General features: G+C 39.9%; 1 protein-coding gene across 2 annotated transcripts in view; it reads right to left on the bottom strand.

Annotated features, from left to right (window-relative positions):
• Window positions 1-2,907: 2,907 nt before the first annotated feature.
• The window catches only part of SNRK (SNF related kinase), a 92,582-nt gene continuing 78,592 nt past the window's right edge, over window positions 2,908-16,897 (bottom strand). For both annotated transcript variants that reach the window (XM_034760865.1, XM_034760864.1), the window contains 2 exons: window positions 13,045-13,179; window positions 2,908-6,798 (listed from right to left, as the gene is read on the bottom strand). In XM_034760865.1, the coding sequence (XP_034616756.1) occupies window positions 5,580-6,798; window positions 13,045-13,179 (1,354 nt within the window). In that variant the 3' untranslated portion in view covers window positions 2,908-5,579. The remainder of the gene's footprint in view (window positions 6,799-13,044; window positions 13,180-16,897) is intronic.

Raw genomic sequence — 16,897 nt, forward strand, 5'->3', positions numbered from 1 at the left:
TACTTGGAAGAATACTGGAACAAATTATCCAACAATCGATGTATAAGCATCTAGAGGATAATAGGCTGATAAGTAATAGCCACCATGACATGTCAAGAACAAATCACACCAGACCAACCTACTTTGAGGGGGTTACTGGCCTTGTGGACATGGAGAAGCAGTAGACATGATATATCTTGAGTTTAGTAAGGCTTTTGAGACAGTCCCAGGTTAAATTCTCATAAGCAAACTTGGGAAATGTGGTCTAGATGAAAATCCTATAAGATGGATGCACAACTGGTTGAAAAAATGTAGTAACTTTCTGTCAAACGGGGAGGGAGTATCTAGTGGGGTCCTGCTAGTGTCTGTCCTTAGTCTATTACTATTCAACAGTTTCATTAATGACTTGGATAATGGAGTATAAAATCTGTGGATAACACCAAGGTGGGAGGGATTGTGCAAGCACTTTGGAGAGGACAAGATTAGAATTCAAAATGACCGTTACAAATTGGAGAATTGGTATGAAATCAGTAAAGACAAGTGCAAAGTAGTATATTTAGGAAGGAAAAATCAAATGCACAAATACAAAATGAAGACTAACTGGCTAGATGGTCGTACTGCTGAAAAGGAGCTGAGGCTTATAGTGGTTCACAAATTGAAGATGGAAAAAGGCTAATATTCTCAGATATATTAACATGAGTGTTGTATGTAAGATATTGGCAGTAATTTGGTATTTGTGAGGCCTTAGCTGGAGTATTGTGTCCAGTTTTGGGTGCCACACCTTAAAGATGTGGACAAACACAAAGGTGAAAAACAAAAATGATAAAAGCTTTCGAAAACTTGGCATATAATGAAAGTTTTTTTAAAAAAAATCCTGGATATGTTTAGTCTTGAGAAAAGAAGACTAAGGAGAAAAGCTGATAAAATTTTCAAATATGTTACAGGCTGTTACAAAGAGGACAGTTCACAGTGATGAATTGTTTTCCAAGTTCACTGAAGGCAGGAGAAGAATGAAATGGCTTAATCTGCAGCAAAGGAAATTTTAATTAGATAATTAGGAAAAACTTTTAACTGTCAGTATGGTTAAGTACTGGAATAGGCTCCAAGGGAGGTTATGGAATCCACCATTGGAGCACTTTGGTCAAAACTGTCAGGGATGGTCTTAGTATTCTTGCCTTAGTGTGGGGGTGACTGGACTAGGTGATCTGTTGAGGTCCTTTCCAGCCCTACATTTCTATGATTGGCAAGCAAAACAAGGACTAATGCTCAGCTTGTTGGTGTTATAAATAAATAAATGGAGATATCCTATCTCCTAGAGCTGGAAGGGACCTTGAAAGGTCATCGAGTCCAGTGCCCTGCCTTCACTATCAGGACCAAGTACTGATTTTGCCCCAGATCCCTAAGTGGCCCCCTCAAGGATTGAACTCATAACCCTGGATTTAGCAGGCCAATGCTCAAACCACTGAGCTATCCGTCCCCCTGTTCTGTTGCTTGTTGGTTTCAGACCATTTCTCCAATTTATCAATAAATTATCCAGTTTTTGTCAAACTTACTCATGTGGGAGAATATCTGAGACCAATAATTATGTGCTATGTTCTTAAAGTTCAGATGTTTAAGAGTGAGGTGACACATTACTCCTGAGGGTTTGTCTTCAGCCTCAAATAGCTAAAGTTACCTTCCAATTGTTGGCAACCATAGATATTTTAAGCACAAAAAATAGTTGTGGTCTTGTCTACACACCAAAATTATACCAGTGTAACTAAACTAACGCAGCTGTGTGGGTGGATGCTCAAAGTGAAAACAAGGGATTTATAACTAACCTCTTTTATAGCCTTAACGATAGTGTTCCATATTAAGTGTACACAAGTGCCCTGCTATGCACTGGAATTCACAGATCCAAGATAAGCACCCAAACTCACTATGCATTGTGTGGGGAGAGGTACATAAGATAGGCAGCTTCCCCCCTCAGTTTGTGAACACTTAAACTAGCCAGTAAGAAATGCCAAGAGGCAGGGCCTAACTCCAAATTGGAGAGAGATGCCTTCTCCTTTGCTCAGAATTCTGACATGAATCCTCAGCTGAAATTAGGCACCTAAGACAGCTCAGCTGCACGGGGGGGGAGGAGGAGGGAGGGTGAATAGAGAATGAAAGCCTATCCCTTTTATAGCCCAGTGGTTAGGGTAGTCTCCTGCAATATGGAAGACCTGTTTTTAAATCCCTGCTCTGCCTGATTTGAAGCAGGGACTTGAAGCCAGGTCTCCCACATCCCAGGAGAGTGCCCCAACCACCTGGCTACTGGCTATTCTGTATCTCAATCTCTTCTGAAGCTGTTCCACTTTGTAAAAATAAGTATTTATGGGGCCAGAAAAAAAAGTGAGAGATTGATAGTCCAGTAGTTAGGGCACTCACTTTGGCTAGGGGAAGAGTGAGGTTCAAGTTCATGCTATAAATCAGGGCTTCAAAGTTGGGTTTCCCTCATCCCAAGTACCCTAGCCACCAGCCAGACCCAAAAATTCCCAGTCTGCTTGTAGCCTGCTGTCTCTTGTGCAGGTTAAGCATACACCGAGCACTTCTACTGGGACAGTCCTGTCAGGGCTTAAGTAGGAGCTCCACTGCTGAGCAGCTAGATGACATTGCGCATACCCAACCAACAGAAATTTAGGCACCTAGAGGGATGGGAGCAGCTGAGTGATGGTTTTGTAAATGTCAGTAGTGCCTAACCACTTCTTAAGGCTAGATTCACAAAAGTACCTAATGTTGCAAAGACGTTCCCATCCGTTTCAACCAAACACCATCATCACCATTTCATATGTTCTGATAAGTGATTCTAGAGCAGAAGAGATTTTATTTCATCCCCCCAGTGTAGAATGAATAGTCTGATTAGCAAATTGTATAAAGTTGACATGAAAAACAAAGTTTATGCACCAATCAAGATGTCATTTTTATTAACTGGATTTTCCATTTCTGTCACACACCATGAATGTTTATACAATGAAGAAAGCCAAACATTGCTGGAAGCAACCGACAAGATCAGCTGATATTTCTGTACCCTCTTAACACACACATTCTTTCTTGGTGAGAAGTTCTTTAATTCTGTTCTATTTTATTTTTACTGCTACTCTTAAAATTCTGTGTCAAGATTGTCACATCTTAAATACAGATAAAGTTGCTAAAGGTACATTTATATATACACACGGAGAAAAATACAAGACTAATTGTTTTTCCACAATATTTAATTTATACGCTACCATAACTATATGCAACTTTTAAAGACAGGTTAAGGGGCACAAGAAACTGTTTACTTGCTCTAAATAGTTTGGTCCAATATTATTTTAATGTAGTGGTTATTCTCTCCCTTCCTTTTACGTGACAACATAATATAACATACAACACATGCACAATCATTCACCTATGAACAAATGGATAAAAGGACAACACTCAGACTAACTTTTGTACATCCAGAAGTTCAACCAACCATACACAACTAATAAGGCTATAATACAGCTATGCAGCATAAATGGTCAACACTGCTGTTCTAAAGTGAGCACCATATATACATCTGTATATAAAAACATTGGAAACAAAATACACCTGGGGTTAGTTAAAAGGTGCCATTCCAAGGCTGTACATAATATCAGGAAAGTATTTACAATACTTGGAAAAAAAAGCTGCAATAGTTTATTGCCAATGCCCTTTATAAACTTTTCTCTTACTTTTAATATAGATGTTATGCTCACTGTCTGTGAACCACACATCTTATTTCTGGCCCTTTATAAGATCCCTGCTCAAAAATATCAAGCAAATGTGTTCTATGGCTTCACCCACACATCTCTTCTTGTAGCTTTCAATTTATAAATCTCACACTGACTGAACTGCAACTGTAGCTTAAAACTGAAAAGTTCCATAAAGTAAAATGTTTATCACTTGGTTTTTTTTTAGGGAGCAGAATGCATAATCCCTAGCTAGGCTAGACAGTAAAAGTATCCTGTGCAATGTAGATTGTCCTAATAAACTGTATCATACTAATTAAGAAAAGCCAGTGTGAACTACAGAAATGATGACCAAATGTAATGCAGTTCTTTGGTGCTCTACTCACTCTACGGTGTACATGAAATGCATTGTATTTGACCATTTTGTAAATGTTACAATATGCTAAACAGTGTAAACTCCTTTCAGACATTCGATGTCTGGCTGGGGTGCTGCTACATAATACCACCAATTTTTACTAGCATTGCTTTGAAGACCCAGTGCACAGCATGAAAAAATAAAACATTCTTGCCCTTCCCAAAATTAGGAATCTGCAATATATTTTATTCTAGATAATAAAATTCCACAAAAGTTAGTTCATCTGGTCAAAAGTAATCTTTTGTACAGAAATATTCTAAAGCACGAATTTGCCATTATTTCAATGGCAATGGGGACACAAAATGGAAAAGCTAATAGCTTTAAAGAATGTGGAAGGATATTTTCTTATGTGCCAATTTTTAGTTTTTGTAAATATTGGACTTGATTTTAATAGAAAACAAGATTATTGAGGGAAATTAAAAGAACAGAGTAAATACTGGAGACAACACAACATATTAAGTCCTGACAAAAGCCAAAAAGTCTAATGATGAGGAAAATTTTTATCAGACAATAATACTGATTAATTTAAATTTGCATCCAATTATTTAAACATTTTCCATTCTTTATTGCATTTTGAGATCTAAGAGTCACACTTAGAATAAGAAATGCTAAAATATTTAAGGTCATTGTCATGATATACTACTAATAACGGAGATAATGTATACAAACTATTTATTTTCAGTTAGAATGTAAAAACTCAGAAGTAGACGTTATAATTTACCTTTGTTATATTAAAAAAGAAGATTGTCTGCTTGTCATATTAACATATTTCTATGGGAAAAAGCTGCCTTACAAATCTAGTTGCTTTTAAAAAATCTTGCCTATAGGAAAACAAGATCTTTTCAGTTTGATTTTGAGCCACAACTTTAACCATATAGCTTAAGACAAATAGGTGTGGGTTTAAAATCATAGTTTAAGATCACTAATTTTCAGTGCATCTTTGCTTTGTACAAGCCTTGGAACATGTGAAAGCTCCCTGAGGAGTTTTCAGCATCAAAACATTATTGCTTTGGTTCTGTTTCAGACACACAGAAGTATGCCACATATCACATATTTTAGATATCACAGAAGGTCAGAACAAGAATTAACATTTCACAAGCAAACAAAAGTCTCTCTCTCTCTCTAGTTTAAGTGCAGAATATGAAATTTCCAAGTGCTACATTTACACTAGGATCCAGATATACATTTTAATTTAATCCAGATCTTCCATAGTAAAATTATACGTGTAAAAATTACACAATAAAATAGTCTATTATGTTGGGAAAGAAAAATGTATTGGCTAGCAGCATGCACAAAGCCCATGCATTGTCATACCATCAAGCAAACACAAAATTAAAATGTAATAAATAACTGCTCATAAAGCCCACTTTAAAATATTAAGACAAAAAATGGGGTTCATTGAAATAAGGTGTTCACAGCTCTGAACAGGAAGAATGGTGGTGTCAAGTAGATTGAGCTATTAAGTCAGGTCATTGTCAAATGACATGACAACAACTAGTTTGACTGGAGGTACACAGCAGTCCCTCCTTGGGGTTCCGCTGAATATTCACAGATATAGTCTTTTCACAGAGAGGTAGTTGTAGCACGTTATTTTTCAAGTTCTTACTCTTTATCCGTTCCAACTCATTCGCTGTGTCTGACATGTGGTCAGAAAAGAATTTTATGCTGCCCAAAGATGAAGCTGGGTTTGCACTCCCACTAGAACTTATGCACATTTTCCACATTGATTTCTCTTGCACTTTCACACTAGAAAATGACAGATTGTTTTGAGGATCAATAATGTATTTAGTGCTGCCATGAATCTGGGAACCTAAGCAAAGGCTCATCAATTTTAGGCTTTCAACAAGGTCCCCTGCACTTCTAGAAGATAACTGCATTGAGTTTCCAGATCCAGCACATCTACGAGTAGAACCTGAAGTGTTATTAGTGCTACCACCGGAGCCCGTGGAGGGACTTCCCCCACTTTTGTTGTTATCGCTAGGGCTTGTTTTGTCTACGCCTCCATTTCCATTGCTTGGTTTGCTCTGTCCACCACCATCTCCTTGGTTTCCAGGTGGCCCTTCACTACTATCCCGTCTATGCCAGGAGTATGTAAACCCACTATCTTTATCTAGCCGTCTCCTACTTTCTGAGTCGTCATCACTAGTTTCTGAGCTACTGCAACTAGACCCCCGACCCTGGCTTTTCCTTCTGTGGTAGCGCTTATGCACTGTGCTAGGTGAAGCAATATTCATTTTTAACCTGCTAAGCTTTGGGGGTAAGTTCTCATCCATGTCAAACTCATCATCTGACTCCCCTTCCTCAAAGATCTGATTGAGGACTGGTGCACTCTTCCTGGAAGTGAGACGATTTGTAACTGAAGGCTTGCGGCGCAAAACAACTTGAGTTGAAAGAGAAATGGGTTTCTTATCTTCTTCATCTTCCTCTTCATCTTCTTCTACTCTAAACAAGCACTTCCGCCCACTAGTAGTGGGTTTTAAGCTCACTGAAGGAACCACTGAAAGTGCTGGCCCAGCTAATTCAGGGAGATCCTCTTTCTTTGCTGAATCGCCAAGTGCCTTACTTCTGTGACCATTAAGAACATTTTCAGCAGTGCGAGCTGGAGACTGAGGAACAGTTGCATGGGAGAGAGGAGAAGCTGTAAGGTCATCCTCCAGGTCCTGGGGTACATCGATTTTTGTTGGCCATGATTGCCTAGGTAAGAGATTGAGAAGGGGAAAAAAAGGAGTAAAATTAGATTTGATTGACAGCTTAAGAATACACAATATAAAATCTTCACAGTATATAGAGGCCACAGCAGTTATCCTACTTGGCAAGCCAGTACAATTTATAAATATCAATTTTAAAGAAAACTGATAAGTATAATTTAAGTTGGTTGCTGCCAATTTAGAGATCTGAAAAATCCATGACAGCTCTCAGAAAACAAAATTGGAAAAAAAAAACTTTCACCACAGTCACAGAAAACACTAAATCAAATGGTTTGTGGGAGGTCTAGAATCAGTAGGGACTAAACAGGGAGGGTCCTATTCTTGGACCTTTTCAAACACAATCTAAGGATGACGGTATTGTAGACAAGGTTAATCCGGAGCTTTTTCATTCTTCCCAGTTTTCAAACAACATAAAAGCCATATTTGCTCAGACACATTGATAGTTTTCGTCTTCTCATTCACATATTTTAAACCATTCATTCAGAAAAAAATGACATTTTCAAATGTCACAGTCTCTTTTTCTGAACATATGGTCTAAGTTTGCTTTTACAAAATTGCCTTTACTTAAAGTATATGAATACAGCTGATTAGAAATTTTTTTACCTTAGAATTTAAGCTGTAACACAGTTGATATACTGCTATTGTCTAAATCAATTTCTGCTAATCATTTCAATATTCAACCAACAAGTCATATGAGTCCAGGCACCAAATAAAACATGATACTTTCAAAGACATTTTATCTGTAAGTGAATGGAACTTTGAATGTAATACAACTGTATTCAGCACAAACCTCAAATCAAAGCAGTTATGAAAGAAGTGACACTTTAAAAGGTTGCAGAAGAATTTTTCAACTAAAGGTTGGGCGAAGCCAACAGGCGCAAAGGAGCACACACGGTCAGGACAGACACATCCATTAGAGGAGTATTTATTAAAGAGGTTACTCCAAATCACAGTAAAGAAGAGAGGATAGAAGTTGATAAAGTACAGGTAGGAACTGAATAGAAACAGTCAACAACAAAAAGAGTCCCATTCAGTTACATCCCATGAAGGTAGATAAATATTAAGATGGGTGAACTTAGGATATTGATATAATTGACACAACAGAAACTTGGTGGAACAAAGATAATCAATGGAACACAGTAATACCAGGGTACAAAATATATAGGAATGACAGAGGTGGTTACGCTGGTGGGGGAGTGGCACTATATCTGAAAGAGAACAAACAGTCAAATAGAGTAAAAATCTTAATTTAATCACAGTACCATAGAAGAGTCACAAGAGTGAAATACCTGCAAACTGCACAGAAACTTTAAAAAGAGGCTCTAACTAAATGTATACCCCAAATAAAAAAAACAAAGCAGTAAGAACATCAAAAGATGCCATCATGCTAAACAAGAGTAAAAGAGGCAGTTTGAGACAACAAGACATCTTGTAAAAATTGAAAGTCAAATCCGAATGAGGAAAATACAGAGGAGGATAAATTCTGGCAAGTCAAGTGTAAAAGTTTTTTCTGGCGAAAAAAGAATTTGAAGCGTAACTATAAGAAGACACAAAAACTAACAGCAGTTTGTTTTTTTTAAATACATCAGAAACAGGAAGCCTCCCAAACAATCAGTTTGCTCCTTTAGCACTGAACAATCAAGTTGCTAAAGGAGCATTCAAGGAAGACAAGGCCATTGCGGAGAAGCTAAATAAATTCTCTGCATCGGTCCTCACCGCAGACGATCTGAGGGAGATTCCTACACCTAAGCCATTCATTTTAGGTGACAAAGTTGAGGAAATGTCTCAGATTGTTACAGACTAACATAGCTACCACTGAATCAGCAAAAAAAACCAAGGAGTCCTTGTGGCACCTTAGAGACTAACAAATTTATTTGGGCATAAGCTTTCATGGGCTAGAACCCAATTCATCAGATGTATGAAGTGAAAAATACAGTAACAGGTATAAATACATGAAAGGATGGGGGTTGCTTTACCAAGTGTGAGGTCAGTCTCATGAGATAAATCAATTAAAAGGGAGGAAAAATAACTTTTGAAGTGGTAAGAGAGTGGCCCATTACAGACAGTTGACAAGAAGGTGTGAGTAACAATAGGGAGAAATTAAGTTTAGGTTTTGTAATAACCCAACTACTCCCAGTCTTTATTCAGCTCTAATCTGATGGTATCCAGTTTGCAAATTAAAATTCCAGTTCTGCAGCTTCAGGTTGGAGTCTGTTTTTGAAGGTTTTTGTTAAAGAATTGCCACTTTGAGGTCTCTTATTGAGTTGAAGTGTTCTCCTACTGGATTTTGAGGTTATAATTCCTGATGTCAGATTTGTGTCCATTTGTTCTTTTGAGTAGAGACTGTCCGATTTGGCCAATGTACATGGCAGAGGAGCATTGCTAGCACATAATGGCATATATCACATTGGTAGATGTGCAGGAGGTTTTGGAACAAACTGATAAATGAAACAGTAATAAGTCATCCCACAGCTGTCCCGTTCCATGGTGCTGGCTGGGCTCAATTCCCCTCTCCAGGGTTGGCCTGGCCCCACTGATGGGGGGGCGAGGAGAGAAAGAGAAATATGGCCAGGGCAAATCTGAGTGAGTGGTACTGCAACCTCATGTGCCATGGCCAGGTTGCAACGCCTGGAGCAGGGAACCAAACCCCATCAGCCCCAAAGGACAAGAGCCACTTCAACTGGGACAGGGGTTTTGCAGGACGGTTCTGCAAAAACCAGGACTGTTGGGAGGTCTGAAAGTCAGTGCTATAAAACTTAATCTTTTAAAAACATCTGTCATTTGAAGACATATTCAGGGTTTTCAGTTTATGGTGCTATGTTTTTTTGACTGTTCTAACAGTAAACACTGAAAAATTTGAGTATTCTATTTGGATTTATTTTGAAAAATGCACAGATTCTTTCATCTTAGTTCATGTAAAATAAGAACAGGGTGATCCTGGGAGTGTCAGAATGAAAGGCCAAGGTACCATCGTAGGAGAGAAGTAATCTCTTCAGCAGCAAGATAAAAATGAACACTTAACTGCATGCAGCAATAAACTGTCAGCCAGTGCAGCCCATGCAGTGCAAGCATGTTTCCTGCAGCAAAGACCACTAAGTGAGCTCAGTAAGTGAACTAACTCAAGTTTTCAAATGGGCTTTGGAAGAAGCTGCATACAGCGTGTAAGGCCACCAAAACTGTAAAGGTAGATCAGAAACAGCAGGCAAACTCCTCCAGTCAAGGGAACTGAACTAGTGTTAACTAGTTTTTCAAATGTACCCCCCACTCTACAGCAATTTCAGGCTTGTATGGGTTGAGTCTCAGTTAATTAGCCCTCAACTGCACCAGCTGGCTTCAATGAAATAGGGATATAAAATGGAAAGATATCACAACCCACATCTCCCCATTGTTCTTCCTAATGACTCCCTATATATGTTGACAAAATGGAATCCTGCATGAGAAAACCCTTGGAACAGAAGAGCAATTGCCCAATACCATCCTTGGAAATAAAAGTATGGAGCCTCTCAGGAGTATCTTCATTTCCACCCACTAGAGTCCAGACCTGGGTTAACAATTCTGAAGGCAGGCAACAGATCAAAAAGAATCAGCACAAGCACCTGATTTTCATCCATCACTGGAAGGAGTTACTACCACGAGACTCTACTACACTTCAGCCTTAAAGACACAGTCACTGGGGAAGGGAGGGAACCAAAGATTTAAAGAATACAAATATTGATGGAACTACCTCAGCACAACCTCCATAATCTTTCCAAAAATGATAATCAAGACAGGGCAATAACTCAAAGATGATTCTCAAAGTCAACAGAGCCTTGCTCAGGGAACCTAACAACAGCAGGCTTGCTTCTTAAATCTAACTCAACACATTGTCCATTCTATATGCATCCGAAGAAGTGGGCAGTAGCCCACGAAAGCTTATGCTCTAATAAATTTGTTAGTCTCTAAGGTGCCCCAAGTACTCCTGTTCTTTTTGCGGATACAGACTAACACGGCTGCTACTCTGAAACTCAACACATTAACGCCACCAAACAAAACTCAGAGCTTAGAGGAAGAGGGAAACTCTTCCCCCACTGAACATTTTAAATATAGCAGAAACTTTCAATTCAGCACGTTCACACTAAAATCCTCTCTGTTTCTTTCTTCAGCATGAATTTGAACCTAAACTTGAAAATGCAGAAGAATTAAAGGCTTTCAGGTTACTAGAAGGTCTGCAGCAAATGGCAGGCTGGGTGAACAAACCAATACCAGCTATATACACAAAAGCAGAAGCAGATTTCTCCTATCTTTGCCACATGAGATGGAGCTACCACAGATTTCAGGAGCCTTGCTGACTGTTATTAAATTTTTTACCCCTGAGGGAATTCTGCACCAAAAAATTAAGCGTACAATTTTTTAAAATTCTGCAAAAATTTTTCAAATTTTATTTGTCAATAAATAAATGTGGCTCCAGCATGGCAGTGGAGAGCAAAAGCCACTGGCTGCATTGAGGTGGGAGATCACCCTCAAGACCCCATCTCTCCCAGTACAGGGACTCGGCAGTGAGGCTGCACCTGACCCTGACACAGTGCAAGGCATGGCTGGGCAGGTTCAGTCCAGCAGGAGCCAAGTGTGGGGGGGATCCAGGTGTGCGGTGAGAGGTTTCTGTGTGGGGCAACCTAGCTGCAGGCAGTTCAGTGAGAGATCTGGATGCACAGGGGATTGTTGTGGGGTTCCGGGTGCAGGGGCAATGGGACTCTGCAGGGGATCCAGGGGATCGTGGTTGGGCTCAGTGGGGGGTCCAGGTTCAGGGGAATGGGGCTCAAAGGGGTGGGGGTCCAGGTGCAGCTGGCTGGGGCTTAGTGGGGTTGGGAGGCTTGTCGGAGGGGTCCAGGTGTAGGGGTTAGGGCTTGTCAGGGCGAGGGTTCGATGGGCCTGCTTAACAGGGGAGCTCCAGGCTGCTGGCAAGGGGATGCCGCATGCCGGGCTCCCGCTTCCCCCTTTGATTCCCCTATCCCCTTTTCTTCTCCATCCCTCTTCCCTCACTGCCACATTCCCCTCCCCCTGCCCTATTCCACCCCTCCTCCTTCTCCACTGCCTCTTTCCCCCGACCCTCCACCCCCTTATCCGGCCCCACTGCTGGCACTCACTGTTCCACAGAAAATAGGAAGGCTCCCAGCACACAGAAGGAGAGCCCAACTGGCACTAGGACCCAGGAAGCTGTGTTCAGCTGCAAAGTCAGCGGAGCCCGAAACAGCCTCCGAGCTGGGCAACTCTACGTTTGCAGAAAGGGGGGAGGGGACAGTGACACATAACCCTGTGTACCCCCCCCCATGCCTCATCTCTCCCATAACCTCACTCCCATCCCCCCCCAGAAAAAAAAACTGCACACGGTCACGCCCCCACCCCTACGTGGCTTCCCTTTGCCTCCCTGCCATTTTCTGCAGGGAAAAGAAGTAAATCTGAGGGGTGGGGGAGAGAGAGACTGTTTTCTGCAAGCGCGCAGTCCCGCAGAATCCCTCCAGGAGTAATTTTTAAGAGGATTATATAGATCAGTGTTTCTCAACCTTTTTGATATCAGGGACTGGCTTGCTGCCTTCCTAAACAGTGTCACGTAAATCTCAGGGACCAGCACCCATCCACGGAACAGTCATTGAGAGACACTGACAGATAAACTAAACTTACTGATCTATGTTGAAAACATTTTTATTACTAAAAATCAGTTTAGCTAAGTAGATTGAAGACAGCCATTTCCACATGTTTCCTTAATCAATAAATACATCTAACTTATTTTAAAAAAAATCTCAAAACTTATGTCCTTTTTAAGGGCTTCATCCTGAGATTTACTGAAGCCCAGAACACAACCTGACAATTAAATCCTTATGTAAACGTCAATTCAGCTTTTCCTTTATGACAGATCCCCATCAGCACTGGAGTGCAATTAGGAAATTACACCAACAGAATAGTTTTTACAAAGTGGAATTTAATCAAGTGTAAACACAACCAACAGAAGGAAATCATACCAAATCGTTTCTCTATCAGACCTAATACAGGTATGACACTCTGAACATGACCTTCCCATGGAAGATATGAACATCTATTCTGAAGCTTGTTTATATTTCAGCTGCACTTCTCCCAAGATGTTTGGAACAAGCAATGAAAGAATATTTTTCTATTTTTTTTTTTTTACAAAATTATCTTGGAATTTCAAAACATTCTGATTAAATTGACTGAATCACTGAAGTGTCTAAATTCTCACCTGAACTGAGCTTTGATGTTGCTAGGGCTTGCAGATCTGGTTTGAATTTCTTTCTCCTGTTTCTCTCTCAGAATCCTCTCAGCTAGTAAGAAGTAAGTAGCAGTGATGTGATTGTATTTGTTAGTTTCCAGGGCCCTAAGGGAAACAAAGAAAAATGGAACACATCACACATCAATGATTTTCTAAAACTGGACACATAGCCAACACAACTTAGAGTGCTTCACACAGGAAAAAAAAGTTCCTGAAAATAGAAATTAGTATTTTTGACATCTTGAAACATGGCTTTTGGTTTATTAGAATCTGGGCAACCAAATATGGCAAGTTCACTAATTAGATTTGGATATATTTAGGAAAGCATCCAAAAGGCTAAACAGGTTTTCCTTTGTTTCACATATTTAAGCAATAACAATAATCAAATATGAGTTTGTGTTCCGATAATGGCCTCTCCCACTGACAGATAAATGCTGAGGTGAAGTGGAAACATTTAAGTTTGAAGCAGTTGGAGCAAAATCTCACATTCCCTCAGTGTTGTCATAGCAAACATGCAAAAAAATTGAGCTTTAAAGATTACTAAAGGAGTTTCCTAGATGCTATAATCTACCAGAAGATCTAAAATAATGGGGTCTGCTGTGACCGTTGAAAGTTTAAGAGGCCTTTCTGAAGCTACTGCATACATTTAAAATATTTTTAGAAATAAAACATTTAAAGCTTCTAAATCCTAAATTTGCTTTGTTTAATACCCGGAAAGTCCTTAAGACATTTTGTTTTTATGAATAAAATGTTATGACTCAGACTCACAGACTTGAAGGTCAGAAAAGACCATCATGATCATCTAGTTTGACTTCCTGCACATTGCAGGCCACAGAACCTCACCCATCCACTCCTCCTCTAATAGACCCCTACCCTCTGGCTAAGTTACTGAAGTCCTCAAATCATGGTTTAAAGACTTCAGGTTACAGAGAATTCACCATTTACACTAGTTTAAACCTGTAAGTGACCTATGCCCCATGCTGCAGAGGCAGGCAACCCCCACCCCAGGTTTCTGCCTATCTTACCTGGGGGAAAATTCCTTCCTGATCCCAATATGGCGATCAGTTAGACCCTGAGCATCTGGGTAAGATCCACCAGCCAGACACCTGGGAAAGAATTCTCTGTAGTAACTCAGAGCCCTCCCCATCTAGTGTCCTGTCTCTGGCCATTGGGAATTTTTCCTACTGGCAGTCTGGCATTGTAAATGGTCTCACCATACCACCCCCTCCATAAACTTGTCAAGCTCAGTCTTGAAGCCAGTTAGGTTTTCTGTCCCCCCCTGCATTCCTTGGAAGGCTATTAAATGTTCATTGTTTTAAAAAAGTTTTACTGATGCTAAGTAGATAGCTTTCCTGCAATTTGACTGGATAACAAATTCTATTTTTTTTTATAACACATTAATAACTTTAAATTTAAAATCATTAGATGAGTAATAGTTTTAGTAACATTGTATAACAAAACAACGTTTTCAAAAATTACTTGGAAGGAAAGCTATATTTTTTATCCCAAAATAAACTAGTTGTGTAAAAACTGCCTCACTTTTTAAGGTAACAGATGTAGCACAAATCAGAATAAGCATTTTACATTTTAAAGAGATCTAAGAGAGTTACTTAAAACCACAGAAATCTTTTATACTGATTTTTTAAAATCTTTATTCTAAGTCGGTGTCTATAGTAGCCATTTTCTCTTAAAAATTTCCCATCATTATAAATACTTGTTAAGCTCCACTAGTAATAATACCCAGGGGAGTGTTAGTGCAGACAGTACTCTAGGCAGCCATCAGCACACCACGTGATTGAACACTACTCAGATCTAAATGAGATGGCGTTTAAAATGCTGATCGCTTGTCTATATTAGCACTCCCACGACTGTTAGCACCAGCATAACTACTGACTCAGTTTGAACATTGAGAAATTTCTAATTGTTATTTTTTCTCAACAAAATATGCCATGATATGATAGAGTGGGGAGGAAAAGAGGGATGGAATCTATTCATCCATCCAACATTGAAATGATGAGCACATTACACATTTAAAATTGCTAATTATATAAAATGTCAACAAAACAAACTAAACTGTTTTACAATTAGACATTAAGGTAAAAAGTAATATTATTTGCAGGGTGAACGCCAGAGATTAATGATGACAACAAAAAAGTCTTGAGGCAAGACTGCCATTTTGATAAAAATATTAGGATTTAGATAGAAGCATTTCTGTAGAGATCCAGTATATAATTCCTGTAGCATAACTAAATTATACTTTATTTTGCTTTTGTGATCAAAATTTGAAATCGGAAATTGGATTTAAGTAGGATTTAAAAGTGTCTACAAAAGTTTTATAGCAGCATCTATCACAGTTTTAAAATTGAAAAATACCTTAAAACTGTAATACAGTATTAGAAATATCTAATAAAACGGGTCTATCAAATTTACTCTATTGACCAGTTACATGCATAAATTTCACTTGTCAGAAACTGGTTCATAACACAGCATAATTTTAAAACTGGTCTCTGTTTGGCTGAAAAATGGAAGTAGAACAGATGGTCAGTGCTAGACTGAAGAAATGCACCGGACTCCATCAGTTAAACTGTGGTTCTACTCTGAAAAGTGACCCAATGGCTTCATCAATGTTATCAAATCCTCTCAGATGGCAAGCAATTTTAACGATTGTATTTATTTAACTACCAGCCCTGAAAATTTACTGTGTGCTCTGGCAGTTAAGTTGTGTTCTTCCTTTCTCACACATCACCATCATCATCTTTAAAACATTCTATAGGCCAAATTTTCCCTTCAGTTAACCTTCGTGCAATCTGTGTTATCATCAAAGGCCTCAGTGAATTTAACAGGAGTCTTGTCTTTCCATTAACTTGAAGTCAGTCTCTTCCATTGACTTAAGTGGGTATTGGATCAGGCTTTAAATGAGGCCTTTAGTTACACTGTACGCCATCAGTCTTCACTGGGGTCTCAGAAATGTAAGAGGACATCCTTTGGCCTACAAAATATTTTACTGGCAATGTGTGAAAGGGAAAGAAAAAACGGTTACCTACCTCTCATAATTGTTGTTCTTTGAGATGTGTTACTCATGTCCATTCCAAGTAGGTATGTGCATGCCACATGCACAGTCGTTAGAAGGTTCTTCCCCTAGCGGTACCCATTGAATCGCTGTGAGCCCCCTTGAGTTGCGCCTCCATGGCAGCGTATATAGGTCCCTGCTGACCTGCCGCCTCTTCAGTTCCTTCTTGCCAGATACTCTGACAGGGGGAGGCGGGTGGGTATAGGAATGGACATGGGCAACATCTCGAACAACAGTGACGAGAGGCAGGTAACTGTTTTTTTTCAAGTGCTTGCTCATGTCAGTTCCAAGCAGGTGACTCCCAAGCTTTAACTAGGAGACGGGGTCGGAGGTTATGGGACCGCTGATTATAGCACCGCTCCACTGAAAGCTGCATCATCTCTGGCCTACTATGTAATGGCGTAGTGCGATGTAAAGGTGTGATTCATCGCTACCCTGCAGATGTCCTGGATAGGAACTTGAGCCAGGAACACCACTGAGTATGCCTGCGCCCTTATGGCATGTGCTGTCAGCACGGGGACAGGTATCTTTGCCAAGTCATAGCACACAGTAGGTGTGCATGCTCGCCACATGCACCAGTGCCGGAAGTTTTTCCCTTAGCAGTACCTGTACTGGGGGAGCACCACAGCGACCTCTGGAGTGGTGCCTGTATATCGCGCTATAAGGGGAGCTACGGGCTCCCCCACCCTCGGTTCCTTCTTGCCGGACAACTCCGACAGAGGGGAAGGAGGACAGGGTGTGGAATAGACAGGA

The sequence above is a fragment of the Trachemys scripta genome, chromosome 2, assembly GCF_013100865.1.
Source record: "Trachemys scripta elegans isolate TJP31775 chromosome 2, CAS_Tse_1.0, whole genome shotgun sequence".
Taxonomy (NCBI): Eukaryota; Metazoa; Chordata; order Testudines; family Emydidae; genus Trachemys; species Trachemys scripta.